The 15484-nt window shown below is 32.9% G+C and overlaps 1 protein-coding gene across 1 annotated transcript in view; it reads left to right on the top strand.

The window, feature by feature from the left end:
- Positions 1 to 15484, top strand: part of LOC140434507 (pancreatic triacylglycerol lipase-like) — a 118670-nt gene that overhangs the window by 44344 nt on the left and 58842 nt on the right. The window contains exons 3-5 of the mRNA XM_072522829.1: positions 8981 to 9221; positions 11206 to 11318; positions 12784 to 12904. Coding sequence (XP_072378930.1) covers positions 8981 to 9221; positions 11206 to 11318; positions 12784 to 12904 — 475 coding nt within the window. The remainder of the gene's footprint in view (positions 1 to 8980; positions 9222 to 11205; positions 11319 to 12783; positions 12905 to 15484) is intronic.

Genomic DNA, 15484 nt, shown 5'->3' with positions numbered 1-15484 from the left:
AGGAAATACGAGCGAGATGTGGTAGAGAGGAAATAAACGCGTGGACAGAAAGAATAAAAGTGGAATGAAATCAACACATCGAAAGAATGACAGAAAATAGAATAGTAGGAATATCAAGAGACAAATCGCCAAATGGAAGAAGATCATTGGGACAACCGAGGAAAATATGGTCAGACAACGTCAATTGAGGCTAAAAACTGAAGTAAAACAGGCATTTTGCCTATTTATAAAGTAGGAAGACAATATGGTAAATGCAAATGGTTATTTCATCCCCCATAATCTCATCGGTATCTCCGTCATAGAGGGTACGGTTTGTTACAATGTTTAAGGTTGATCTTCACCCTCGATTAATTTGTTTCTGATCCTAGAGATGGCTCTACTGCGGCATACTACTGTGGTAATTTTTTTAACTTAATCGTAGATTTCTACATGATGACTCTGTGATATTTTCAAACCCTAATATAAATTACAGTTTTCTATCATTATATCCATTAGCTGAGTTGCCAAGTTGTCTAGACATTAATTTTATCAAATACCTAGTAGACCAAGTAAGCAAAGATATCTTTAACAACATCTTTATGTATAATATTTTACTACTCCGCTGTGTCAATCGGATTATATTAAAGTTACGCATTTGCAAGAACATAATCCACACATATCATTGAAAAATGACACATATTTATTATGTAAACATTTTTTATCGACAAAGAGGTACTTAGCGGCGCTATCTATGAATATCATATTACCATTAAATTTATACATGCAATCATATATTAGATTTTTGTTGATAGTTAAAAAGTAAATTATCTGGTATTATTAAATATTTTAGTGGGATTTATATGAAAAATGGTCAATCGTCAAAAATGTTATTTAAAACATGCGAACATGTCTTTCTTTTGGTCTGTTTATTACTGGTTTCAGGTTTGTTATCTTACTTATTAGTTCGTCTTTTTCTCTTCTTTGTATGTGTCCAAACCATCTCAGTCTGTGTGGATTAATAAATTTCACTATGTCTTCCCCTTAGGTTATATTTCTATTTCTTATTTCATGCTTCATTAGTCTTCTATATTCTCCTTGTTCGGGCTTTATTGGGCTGTTTATTCTTATCATTTTGCTTTTAATAATTCTTACTTTTTGTTTATATTTTACTTTTTATTTATATTTTTATTTTCTTTATATCTATTTTCGTAAGACATATTACTTTTGCTACGTATGCTATCGCCGGTCTAATTGCTGCTCTATATATTTTTGTCTTTGTTTTTTGCTGTTTTTTATCTTTAAGTAGTGAATGATCTTTCCAAAACACGATGTTTTTCTCTCACCTTGTGTGCATGGTAGTGTCATGCGTTGGATGTACGATTTGGGGTAGTTGATGCCTATTTAGATATCACGGTTCTATTTGGTCTAATTAGTTCTTCAGTTTCCGTATTCGACCATTTTATAAAGCCAAATGAGTATGTGAAAAGTGGTATTGCATATGTGTTTATTGCTTTTACTATGTGCTTGGAATTAAGTTTGCTTTTGAGTATTAGTATCCCAGATTTAGTCATACGGCTCACACTCCATCTAAGGGGAAAATTCACTCATCCCAGATACCTACGGTATCAAAAGGATTGAGCTCTGGTGGGACTCTTTTCGTGTTATCGAGCCCTAGGTGGCTTGGTATGTTGGAGTATCTCCCAAAAATTTTCGTACACATCTGGACGTTGAGAGTACTACAGCTTTCTGCATAGTCTTGTAGAGATGTTCATTCAGACCTAGCTTTTTTATGTTTTCTAGGAGTTTCTTTGGAATGACTCCAGTAGTGGAGAGAATAATAGGTATTGTCTGGGTACTTTCCATTCTCCACTGTCTTCGTATTTGAATTTCCAGATCCCTGTACTTGGCGATTTTTTCGTTCTGTTTAACATGAAGATTATTGTTGTTGGGTATCGCCACATCAATTAATGTTGTTTGTCTCTTTAGTTAATTAACCAGTATGAGATCTGGTCTATTATGTGCCACTGTTTGTTCTGTGAGCACAGTGCGGTCCCAGTATAGCTTGTAGTTGTCATTGTCAAGTATACTCTCAGGAACGTATTGATAATATGGAAGATAGTTTGTTTGAAGAAGTCCCAGTTTGATAGCTATCTCTTGATGAATGATCTTTCTTACTGAGTCGTGCCGTTCCTTATATTCAGTTGCAGCAAATGCCTGACAGCCCCGGTAAGATGTTGGATGGTTTCCTGAGCTTAACATTCATATCGGCATTTGTCATTCTGGACCTGAGGGTCTTTGACGATATATTTCAGGTAATTTTTGGTTGGTATAACCTGATCCTGAATGGCCAGTAGTGAATCTTCTGTTTCAGGGAACATCTTTCCTGATGTCAGCCAATAGTTCGACGCTATATTGTCGACATGGTCTTGACTGACCTCAATGGGATGTCGCCCGTGCAGAGGTTTACCCATCCAGGTGCGCATTTTTTCGTCCTTAATAAGATGGTTTATGCGCATTTCTGGTTCCCTCAGTTAGATCGGTGTTGTGATCTACTGCACAAATCGCGCAATGTAAACTAGATGTCTCAGCTTGCATCTGAAAATAAGTTCTTAAATTAGTAATTTGTTTTTCGAGTTGCTCACTTATATCCATAAGTCCTCGTCCTCCGAAATACCGCGGTAATGTCGTTCTTTCTACTGCACTTCGAGGATGGTGTTTTTGTGCCTTGGTGAGGTATGTTCGTACTTTTCGCTGAAGATTTTCTATATCAAAAAGAGGTTTAATCTTTGTATGTAGGTATATTTAAAAAAATATACCTATATACCTACATACAAAGATTAAACCTCTTTTTGTGTTACATGGTATACAGCCAGCTACAGGAATTTATTTTCCTTGTGGATTTTCTATATCCGTTTTTGTCCACTTAACAATACCAAATGAATAGCTAAGTGCGGAACATGCGTAGATGTTTAGTGCCTTAAACAAATTTTTACTGTTAAGGTGTAAACGAAGCAGCTGTTTTACCTTTCGTATAAACTCAGTAGTTATCTCAGTTTTTATTTGCTTATGGTCAATCTTCCGCGCTTGCTTTATTCCTAGGTATTTATACATATCATTTTCACTGATGGCCTCGATGTTCTGGCCGTTTTGCATATCTAATCAGCCGGGCTGAACCTTTCCTTTGATTATACGGCACTTGTCAAGACCGAAGTGCATACTAATATCATTAGAGAAATTTTCTACTGTTTTTAGCATCTGATCCAGGTGGCTTCGAGTGGAAGCTAATAGTTTTAAATCATCCATATACAATAGATGATTAAGGTTGATACGCCGGGCTACACAGGATGTGACCAATTTATACAGAGTTGGAAGACAAGTAATTGGGCGGTACTTGGTTGGATCTTGAGTGTTACTTTAATCTTTGGGAATTAAATAAGTTATTCCCTGGGTTAGGAAAGATATAAATAGAAAAAAATACAAACAATATAGTTAACATAAGGCTAGGTACAATATTCTGTTCGTTTTCATCAAACTTGTTTTTGAAACTATTTAAACTAGTAGCTTCTACTATAAAAACAAGTCCGGAGACATGATCTAGAATTTATGATAAAGCGTCTATACAGAGAATATGTAAAATGTGGGTTACAAGTCAACATGAAGAAAACAGAATATTTAGTTATCAATTCAGATGCAAGGTTTGAAGTGTTGATCGACGAGGACGTGGAAATCAAACAAGTGGAAAAATTTAAATATTTAAGTGCACTCATTGCTAAGAACGGCTTGGGACAAACCGAAATTAAACACCGAATTACTCAGAGACGTAAAATTGTAGGATGTTTGAACTCCTTATGGTGGGATCGCAACATTTCCAAAAGGAACAAAAAAAGAATAGGGCAAACCATGGTTGAATCAGTTCTTTGTTATGGCTCTGAAGTATGGACAATTGTCAATGCAGACCTGAAGAGAAGATTGTTAGCAGTTGAAATGGATTATTTGAGAAGAAGTGCTAGAACATCAAGCCAGGAAAGGAAGACCACCGCTACAGAAACGGTCATTTGCAGAATAGAAAAAAAGAGGTTCAAAATGGTTTGGACACCTATTGAGAATGCCTGACGAACGTTGGCCCCAAAAACTTCACAAATGGATGCCCCCTGGAAGAAGAAAAAGAGGTAGAACTTGACGCTCATGGAATGAAGGAATTAGAAGAGCGATGGAATCGAAAGGTTTGGAGGAGGAGCATGCCTTAAACCGGCAGGATTGGTGGAGAAGAACGGGAATACGGCGATAGCCCTCTCCAAAATGTATTGTATTTACAAGTTGGCTTATTCCCATTAAAATAGTAATTACCTTAAAAGCCACAAGAAAATAGTTTCAGAACAATAGATAAGATTTAGATAAGAGAAGGGAGTGTTCCAAAAATGTCTTCACCCCACTTTCGGAGTACGGTACGTGCGACAGTCAAATGCACACAAGTAAGAGAGGGTGGTTTTAGTTGGTAGGCAGGATAATAGATACCTGAATCTTTGGCACTGCTATCTTTAGTACTTTAAATTAAACTTAAACCCAAATTTTAGGGACTCAAAATGGAGGTAGCATAAAAAAATTTCAAACCCCCCCTCAGACAAATTCTGTGTACGCCACTGGTTATGCAAGAAACACTATTTTTATAAATACTAAAATAATTAACTAAAAACGTTTAAATAGGTTTTTAAAACTAAATAGGTTTTTTGTAGATATATTACTTATAGAGTGTAAATTTTATGATATAATACTCTCAAAATAAAAGTTGCAGTATCTACTATTCTGTAACTCTGTAAGTTTCAGCATGACCGGTTCAAAGGTCAAACCGATAACATTCCTATTAAATTTTGTTATCTGCCAAAGTGTTGTACAAAGTAATTGATATGGCAACCCTGTTAGTGTGACGTTTCGCTTGAAGCGTTTCGAAGCCGAACGTAATGCTATCTATCGATGATAAATACTACCATTGCTTCAGATGGAGCCATCTCCCTACATTACAATTTGAAGGCGGCAGTTCAAGACATAATTCTTGTTTAACGAGATTTTTCATATGTTTAGGAAAAAATATTTAAATTTTTGTTGCAAATATTATCCACTTTTACAGTTTTATATATGTTGTTATTAAAAAATCTTTCGGTTTCTTACCGATAACTTTATTATAAGCCGAAACATATTATTTTTTCCTATTGGGACAAAACTGTAAATTCAAAAACTTTCAAAAAATTCATAATTATTTCTTATAATCATATCTTGATGCTGTAAAAAAATTAAACAAAATGCTATGTTTGGTTTTCCCGCTTTATACTTGGAAAAAAGTAGTTTTTTTGAGTTTTTTCAAAAACGAAAACATGAAGTTTGTTTAAAAGTTGTCAAAATACTTCTAGTCATCACATATACCTTCTCAAATTTTTTCAAATTTTTTGAATTTGGGGTTTGTCTTTTGGGGGGTGCAGATCAACCTTAATTTTTTTTTTCGTCTTGTAATGTCTGGTAATATATAATTTATGTTTGGCGTAAGTATATTTATCTATTATCTATTGTTTTCATTTAATTATATTCGTATGATGGAGTATTGCATTTTTAGGTCGTTTTCTTCAGTAGTCGATTCTGACATTTTAATCATTTTGAGGACAAAATGTAGTAAATTTAATTTTTTGTTGTTCTACTAGACATTTATTCAATTAGACCACATTTTCTTTGCTGAAGGAGTAATATAATGTATGTAATTGAATAAACTAAACCAAATTATTTGAATACAACAAATTTTTATACTGAAAGTAATTGCATTACGATATTTGGTAATATGTCAAATTTGAAGGTTGGGCAATTAAACAAATACAAAACTCTTCAAAAGAGATCGTATCGTAACCATGAAACATCAGTTTGCCGGTTTTTGCTTAACCTAGACCAGAAATTCAAGCACAACAAAATTATGTAAGCTCGTATTCTCGATGAGTTTAAGGTTACTAAATATATAATGGTAATAACAAACAAAACTTTCTCTTTATGCAATGAGATAAGAAATTACGGCAAATGATATAAAAAAATAAATATAAGATATGATAATACAATTAACCTCATTATTCGTAAGGCGCTGGCACTTACTTACCTTGAGGATGTAAGTTACATGGATAGCTGGTGTAAACAACAAATAATGCATCATTTATTAAAGGTTATAATTGAATAATATGCCAGTCGATGTTACGATAGAATGTCCATTACAAGATAAAATATGTAAAAAGTTAAAACTACAATTTTTAACTAGAAGTGCTACTGCTTATTTAATTTTAATGTTAAACAGATAAAACCAAAATTTAAATAAATCTGAGAAAAAATACTAATTATTGTTGAACAGAATTATTGGAATCTAGAGATAATAATGCACTAAGATTGTTGTCGGTGCTCCTTTCCTCTAACATAAGACGAGAAATAAAACTTCTCTATTTGATGATTATACTGCCCTATTAAGAAAGAACCCCGTATCTCCACTATAGCGAGTTTTGAGAAAAACGCGATTAAAGATTTTTGTTTAATCCCTTGTGCTTTTGGTACAATAATAACACAAAATTATTTAGGGTAGAGTGTGTAGCATAGTAGTTAACTTTTTTCAAAAAAAAAATGCAAAATTACTATATGGACATTAGTTATGCGACATACGGGATACCAAAGCAAAGAATTATGTCAAGTTTACTTAGCTATTACGTACACGTAATATCCAAACGTATTATCCAAATTTGTCTTAAGTTTGGTTTTAACTATGTAATTATTATAAAATTTATATAACTGCCTCGAAAGGCAAAATATTTAAATATTTTAATAATATTTTTTATGAACATTTGTTGAATAAAACATAAGTCTTTACGAAAAACGTTTATTTAAAAATACAAAATGAAAATTATTATTAATCAGAAGTTGGTAACTCTTCCCAAAATTGATGGCGGTTCGCCGGTATAATTTGACCTCAATTTTTTAATATTTATTGTTCTTTTCTCTTCTTAGAAATCCCAGAAGGTTTCGTCACAGGTGTGGGGCCCTTTATCCCAGATTTTACACTCTGACCTTCAAAAAGTCCATCTCTATCAACTCCTCGCTATCGTCAATCTTAACGTGTAAAATGTTGCTCTCTCTCTCTCTCTCTTCACAATTACTATAACAATTTGTGATAAGGTAAATACGTGACTCTGTTTTCTTTAATTTTGACTGTGATGATAAGTCTTTCTAGATAAGAAAATCGGAAACCTCCATTTCTTTCGCCACCACACGATTCAAATTACACGTGTTAACGGCCTCGACGAAATCATGATAATCATAAACTTTCTTCTTTTTCTTTAACGATAGTTCCACTTGGTGGTGGAAACTATTAGCGGTGTTGCTCTATTCCTTAGAAAAAACCTCGCATATCGTTTTATCCTACGTTAAAAACCCGTATCTGCTGAGCATATACCAGGTTTTTACTACGAAGCGTTAAATGTCAGGTTTATACTAAGCATAATAGTCATTTTTGGCGTTTACGGGGAAACTATTTTCTTTCATAAAATATTTAGAAATGTAAAATACGGGTTTTTGTCTATGTGAATATGTTGTATAAATCATAATTATTCATATGGTGCAAATATCCCAATTTTTCAAATTTTGGAGATACGGGGTTCTTTCTTAGTAGGGCAGTATAATGGTCTCTGATTAATTAATGATACATATATCATTATGTATATTGGTCTCTGATACATATTGCAAGAAATAGAGAATCAATGGAAAATGTGATCGCTAACATCCATTAGTGGATTGGCATCTGAAGAAGAAGAAGATTAATTAATATTCGCCGAAACAAGTTCAAGTTATAGTTCTATGTTGAAGAAATATTGTACACTACGAGTTAAATATTTTATTTTATTTGAGCACAGTTGATTTTATAAATAGTTTTATTATATGTAATGTTTCTTAAAAACTGAGTTTAAATATTATTTGGCTTTGTCGGCGAGTAATGAATTGTGTGTCTTAACTGAAAAGACAAGATAATATGCGTAGAAAGCGTCGAGTGATATGTCCTACTGAGGACAAAATACCTATAATTCTCATCGTATCTGGTGGAAAACGAGCCTTTTATAGTAATTTTAAACATGGGGAGATTTTTTATGGCTTTGCATTTTTGTAAATTCGAAAAACAATAAAATGTGTTACAGTAATTTTAAGCAAGAGAAGTTTTTATTATCTATTTATGGCTTTGCATTTTTTAAATTCGAAAAACTATAAAATGTTTTACGACCGACTTTAAAAAACCCTTTTAACAAGAAGTCAAAAAATAGGATTATAAATCAGGCAGGTGGGCAGAAAAGGTCGCTTAAATATTTAGGCATCACATTATCTAGCTACGGAAAGATCAGAACGGAAGTGGAAGATCAATCAAATAGAGCAAACAGAGTCGCAGGTTGTCTGAAAAAAAAATGAAAGGCTGGATTTGCAAAACAGTCATCAGACCAGTAATGACATACGCGGCAGAAACACGGCCTGGCACAAAGAGGACAAAAAGGACGTTAGAAACAGCAGAGATGAAAATACTTAGAAAAATTGATGGTAAGACACTATGGGACAGAGCTAGAAGTACAGATATACGACATATATGCAAGGTGGAGAACATCAAAAACTGGGTAAGAAATAGAAGAGTAGAATGGAACGATCATATAAGCCGAATGACAACAAATAGAGTAGTAAAGACGGCAAGAGACAGTTCCCCAATAGGAATACGATCAGTAGGAAGACCACGAAAACGATGGAACGACAACTTACTCGAGACACATTGAAAAACAGACAGAGTGATGTCTACATAAAACGAAGAAGAAGAAGAATTATATTTTATGTTTGCACTCTTTAAAAGTTTAAGGTAGAATTCCATGTATGTTTGTGTGTTGGTATATACTTATATAAATTATTTACCTATAATTTTATTTATATTTTAATAAAAAGTTTTTATTGTTTATTATAGTACGACTGCAACGTTATTTTGATGGACTGGCATATGGGCGCCCGAGGACCACATTATCCCGTAGCTGCAGCAAATACAGAATTAGTGGGGCGGCAACTTGGCATACTATTAACAAACATGGTAAAAAAAGGTTTGGATCCACGTAACATTCATCTCATTGGATTTTCTCTAGGAGCTCATGTCTCAGGCACTGCTTCAGAAAGTTTAAAAGATAAAGGATACTTGCTAGGAAGAATTACTGGTAAGTGAGAAGAATTACTGAGCCATATTGTAAGAATTGAAAGGTTAAACTAGTTTCTAGTGCATTTTTTTTTCTTTCTAGTAACTAAAATTTAAATTAAATTAAAATTTAAGCCCAACCGCATAGTCTGGGTACATTTCATGTCTCTCTACATATAATAATAATAATAATAATACTTTATTTCCTTTTTGAAAAATACAATTTGAATAGGATCTGTCACAGTTTAGATAACAAAATTAGTAAAGATAAATGTAAATCTTAAATTACGCTAAACCTAAGATTACAAGACAAACACAAATAGAAAATGTAAAATTACTAGCATATACTTAAAATAATATCAACTACTAAAATATTCATCAACAGAATAAAACGCAAACTTCAAAAATATATAAGCACGGCACAGTTAAAAGTTTATATCTAGTAAAATAACTCTTACAGCTAGTTATTCGACAAATACCAGCAATACAACGGACTATTCTCTTTTGAGATTATTTACATCTCCACACGGAGATCAGTAGCGATTCAATATGTAAAAGATATTATTGTTTTTATCCGTAATTCAGCAGATTCAGCACCAGTTCCAACAACTAACTGTCTTCTTCTTTTGTTTTTGTCCTGAACTTTCTGCCATGGAGCTTCGTCATTTGTGGCTTCTTTCGTAAGGTTTATTACAGGATGACATAATACTTTCTTGGGTCTATGATACTCATTACTTCCTAAATCAACTGAAGCTGGAAGTACTGCTTCCACAGTAGACGTGGATTGACTTTTACTACGACTACGACTACTACTATTAACTACAGCATTTGAATTTTCAGGTGATTTAAGTCCCCGGTTAGTAGGATTGGCAACGTTGGACGTAGTCCGTTTATGTTCAATATTTTTATTTGAATTCATTTTTAATAAAGAAATAATTCAATCTTGACGTTCATTACCTTTTATTGAGTGAGTTCTAACCTCAAATCACTATTGTACAGTTTCACATCAGAACAAGAAGATCCACTGGTCTCCAAAACATTTTTGACACTTTCACTAATTTTTATTCCTTTTTGTGAATCTGTTGAAAACTCATCAGTCTTCTGGGTTAAACCGCGTCGATTATATTATCATTGCGCCGAGCTTTAGACATCCTCTTCGATGTATTTTTCAGGGCTTCTGAGGTCTCAGTCTTCCGAGCCCCCAGATACTACTACAATGATCACTAATCAAAGCATTACTGGTGCTGGGAATAGAGGAAGGATCATTTATACCATCAATGGTGACGTGGCTTAGCGCGAACATTTCTGACAGTAGGATTTTGATTGACGGGTGGAGCGGACAGTATTTTCTCTATGAGAGGTTTCCAAGTCAACAGTAACCGTATGTCGTCATCTCTTTTATTGAGACAATTTGGCCTTTTTTTAAGTTCTATGGCTTCTCGGATAATTCTTAGTTTATAGAAGCGGACAGGGGCTATAGTTCTGAAGGCAAGGAATTTCATTAACTCCGTGTTGTTAATTTGGAATGTTGTCTTTGATGGATCGAACAAGAGATGAAAGTTTTTGTTGGGGGTAAATATTGTCGTTATTCCTCTTAATTTAAGAATTTTGTCGTTTTTGTCAGTGCCACCTTTGATGTAAAGAAGAAAAGCTTTCATATGATAAGGTTCTGTGTCTTTGGGTTGAAATTGAGTGGGAGATTGACGTCTGTGAATGCTTATATTGATATGATTTTTGCAGTAACCGTTTTGGATGAGGGCTTGTTTTAAACTAAAGAGCTCAACGGGTCTACTTAAATCATCGCAGAGAGGTATTGATCTGGAGACAAGCGTATTAATAACTGAATTGATTTATGAAGGGGGATGATGAGAGTTGGCATCCATGTATGCTAACTAGCAACAAGGACCATGTGCTTTCACTTATCTTTTTTATTATATCTCAACTTGACTCTTTATTAAAAAACAGTATCGTCATTTTATAATAATTAATTTGATTATTTGTTTTAGGTCTGGATCCAGCAAGTCCACTTTTTAGGAATAACTATTTACGAGAAAATTACAAAAAATTAGACAGAAGCGATGCCAAATTTGTAGACGTAATTCATACGGATTCCAGTCCAGTAAGTATCAAAAATAACTATATATGTGTGCATTTATTCAGTGAAATCTTATGAAATAGGGTCGTTTAGAATTGCATATCTAATGAAATCCTTACTGTATTCTATTCTAGCATAACTTAAAAATCCTTTAGAAAATTTCAAATATTTTTTTATTATTGCTGAAACTACAGAGATGTTGTCTTCGTAAAAACGATTGAAACAATAATTCTGGATATTCTTATAAATATTGCTATTTTATATATTGAAATTCAATGCTTCCGATTTACTTTCATACCTGTACGAAAATGAAATAATCTTTAGTTATCATTTTTGATCTCTGTAGAAGACTTACTTAAGTTTTTAAATTTTTTTTTATAATATATTTGATTGTGGTCTAGAATAGATTATGTCATGATATAAAAAAAAGATAAGTGAGTATAAAGACATTAAGTAAATAGTAAGTAAAACTGTAAGCTAACAACATAATATACGTTTGCTGAACTTTGAAGTAAAAAGCGAAACGAAACCAAAATATCAAAGGGGACCACAAAAACCAAATGGTGAATGTTAAAACATTAGAAAGAAGTGTTGTTGAAAGTATCAACAAAGTATTTATTTGCCAAACTATAAAACTTCTAATTATCTTCTTCTTGTAGTGCCTATCCGTTTCGGATGTTGGCGACCATTATGACAATCTGTATTTTGCAAACTGCGGCTCTGAAAAGATTTGTGGTTTTTGTGTTGAACCACGTACATAGATTTTTTAGCCAGGACATCCTTCGTCTTCCTGGTCCTCGTTTCTTTACTAGAAGTTTTCAATGTGCTTTATGTGCATATAAACAGAGAGCGGTTGTAACGGGATTTAATTAAGCATCAGATCTAAGTAACCCAATTCAGTTTAAAAATTTAAAACCCTTTTAATAATATTAATAATTGCTTAGTGCTTAACGCGATTGTTTGTTTATGCCATTGAAAATATCAGTGTAACTGGAACACGCGCTGACCTAGTGAAATTTGCAATGTAATCAAAAACTTGTTTGATATTGTGTACAAATTATATTAGTAAAACATTATTATATAAACAAACGCACGTGAGTCAAATAGCTGGAAAATAACGAGAGTAGATCTTTATGATTATTATTAAGAATTAAGAGTGAACAGTCGAAGCTAGTGTTGTCATCCGTCAACTAAGTACTCTCTCTCTCTATTATTGTACTTAGAGAACCAATAAAGTAATTATGAGTATCCAGTGAGTTCGAGTTAATCAACCACATGCAGGGGGTAAACTACTCCTATAGTTCTACTATATGGAACTCTAGATGGAAGCAATCCCATAAACATTATAAGAACATACAACATTATTATACGGTTAGTTTTATAGGCAGTCTTTATTTAAGAGTTAAGTAAAGCACTTGTAAAAATAAATAAAAGGGTAAAAAATCGTCAATTTAAATCCCTTTATAATGCTATCACTGATATTTTTTAGTTTGTAACTGACGGTTTTGGATTATGGGATCCCATAGGACATGTTGACTTTTTTCCTAATGGAGGCCAGGATCAACCAGGATGTAATGATGTAAAAGATTCCATCGTTGTCTCACATTTTGGTACGTAATCTTAAAAATTAAATTTTAGACGAAAAGTTATAGTCAATGGATTATTATAGATTATTCATTCAAAAGCAGATTTATATTACTAAATCATAAAATATTTTTGTGTTGTTTTTCATCTGCTTTTTGCGAAGGCTGACGAGCTAGTAATGGATAACTAATGTCTGTATAAATTTTCGCAAACTACATTGTAAAGACAAAAGTTGATGTTTAACCTATTAAGACACTACTGTTCTGACCAACGATTAGTTTATTGTGAAATATAGTTGCTATAAAATACTATTTTATCAAATTAATAGTATATTACTTTATGAGGCGGAGAAGCATGACTTTTCTTGACGCGCCCGATATTACGCGCCGAACGAAGTGAGGCGCGTAATAGAGGGCAAGTCAAGAAAAGTCGCTTCTTTGTCGAATAAAGTATACTATTATTTCTTCAAACGTAGCAATTTTCAACCATAAATAGTACAATTCATACGCTATTTTTACTCGAAATTAACTGTGACAACTATCAAAGTCGTCTAGATGTTAGAAATTAAAATAATTAAGTCGTCGGTGGGATTTGCATCTCCCTGGTTACAGTTGTTTGACAGTTGTTTGCAATTATTAAGACAGCTTTTTGTTGTTGCAACCACAAGCGCAAATTTAGTGCGAAAATGGAAAACCTAAACGAAATTGAGTCCGCGGCTAATGATGCAGTAGCACGTTTGGGGCCCTCCAAGTCCGGAATAAAGTATCGGTTAGCGTACAAGCACTTCCAAGAGTGGTGCGATACAAGAGGAGTACGGCAAGTTACCGAAGACGTTTTACTGGCATATTTTATATATATATATATATATATATATATATATAATGGAAAATGAAAATAAATGGAAATCTTCTACAATGTGGTCACGATACTCTATGATAAAATCCGAGTTAGTTATTAGAAAAAATGTGGATATAAGCAAATTTTTAAAGTTACGTGCCTTTCTGAAAAAAAAAACAAGCGAAGGATATACTGCAAAGAAGTCTAAAGTTTTCACTAAAGACGAGTTTGATAAATTTTTGTTTGAAGCGCCAGATAAGTTGTATTTAGGATTAAAGGTAAAAAAAATTGTTTCAATTTTGAAAATGCCTCATTAACTAATTGTACTTTTAATATTACTATAAATAAAAATGATGTTTAATTGTTGTTCATGACATTTGTATTGTTGCTTTGTGACATGTTTCATATTGTTGCCATGACAACATTTTTCCCTCCGCCGTAAAGAAATGGGAAAAAAACTGCTGCCGGCGGAGACATCAAACTTTGACAGGATCAAGTTAGATAAGTAATGTCATCATTATTTGACGTTTGAAGAAAAAAGATTATACCACGACAATTTCCATACAACTTTTTATTTCTTACTATACGTGTTTACAGAGCTAAATTTCGCTGGCTGCTAACTACAAAAATACATTAAAGCTACAAAAATGCACAATAGAATTCCCTAGTGGAGGGGAATTCGTTTCTAAAAACTATAAAATTTTATCTTGGGGAACAACTTAAATTACACAAAATCGTTCATATTGTCGTTCTCAGAAACACATAAATACGTGGCGAACAATAACCGCTAACTTCGACTACCTGTAAATGTTAAAATACCTTTTTTCTAAAGATAGGAATTATAATAGACAAACTTTTTCCAGAAATATGTAAAAATAAATGAATTTTAATAAAATAATAAAATAAAATTGAAAAACAAAATTAACTAAACTATAAGGAGCCGGAACTGCTTTTTTTATATACCTATATGTGACAAAATAAGAGACAAAGATTAAATATTAATCATGGAAATGCATAATTGGCCAAGGGGAAACATTACAAACGATAGTAAGAAACGGTAAAGTTACCATACACCAAAAAACAAATGACAGTGGGTACAGAATGTGTTAGTTTGCAGAAATAATAAACCTTCGACTATTGACAACAAAACTTGAATACAAATACACTCGGGTATATATAAAACCAAATAGATCACATATAGTTTTAAATAAAATATATAACGAGACGATGGACACAAGAACGTGTAGGAGATGGAACGCAGATGAGGACCACTACATGGCGGTAGCAACAATGAAGAATTTGACAAGAGCAAAATTTTACAATGGGGGATAAAGCAAACGACAGTTGAATCTAAAAGCTCTGGATAAGAGAGAGATTAAAAATATTTCTGAAGCTATTTTCTTGTGACCTGATAATTTTTTTATTAATAAAACATCCCTTAAGATGTGCCTTTTACACTGTAATCTGATCAGAAAGATCAATTAGCAGTTCTGTTCCGTCCTAAATTAATACTAATAAATACTCAAAACTATAGTTACAATAATGTTTCTACAGGGTATTTCTTACTTACAGTAATTATTTATACAACCACTCGTGTACACTTTTTCCTGACATTTTTGATACAGGTATCGAACAACTGCTTTTTATAAATTTGGTGGTAACAATACAGGGTGTTTCAAAAAGGTATGTCATAAATTAAATCACGCATTCCTGGAACAAAAATAAATTGATTGAATCCATCTTACCTTAATACAAAAGTGTACACAAGT

Source organism: Diabrotica undecimpunctata, chromosome 2, assembly GCF_040954645.1.
Source record: "Diabrotica undecimpunctata isolate CICGRU chromosome 2, icDiaUnde3, whole genome shotgun sequence".
Taxonomy (NCBI): Eukaryota; Metazoa; Arthropoda; class Insecta; order Coleoptera; family Chrysomelidae; genus Diabrotica; species Diabrotica undecimpunctata.
Note: the sequence above shows the minus strand (reverse complement) of the source record. Positions and strands in the feature narration are given on the sequence as shown.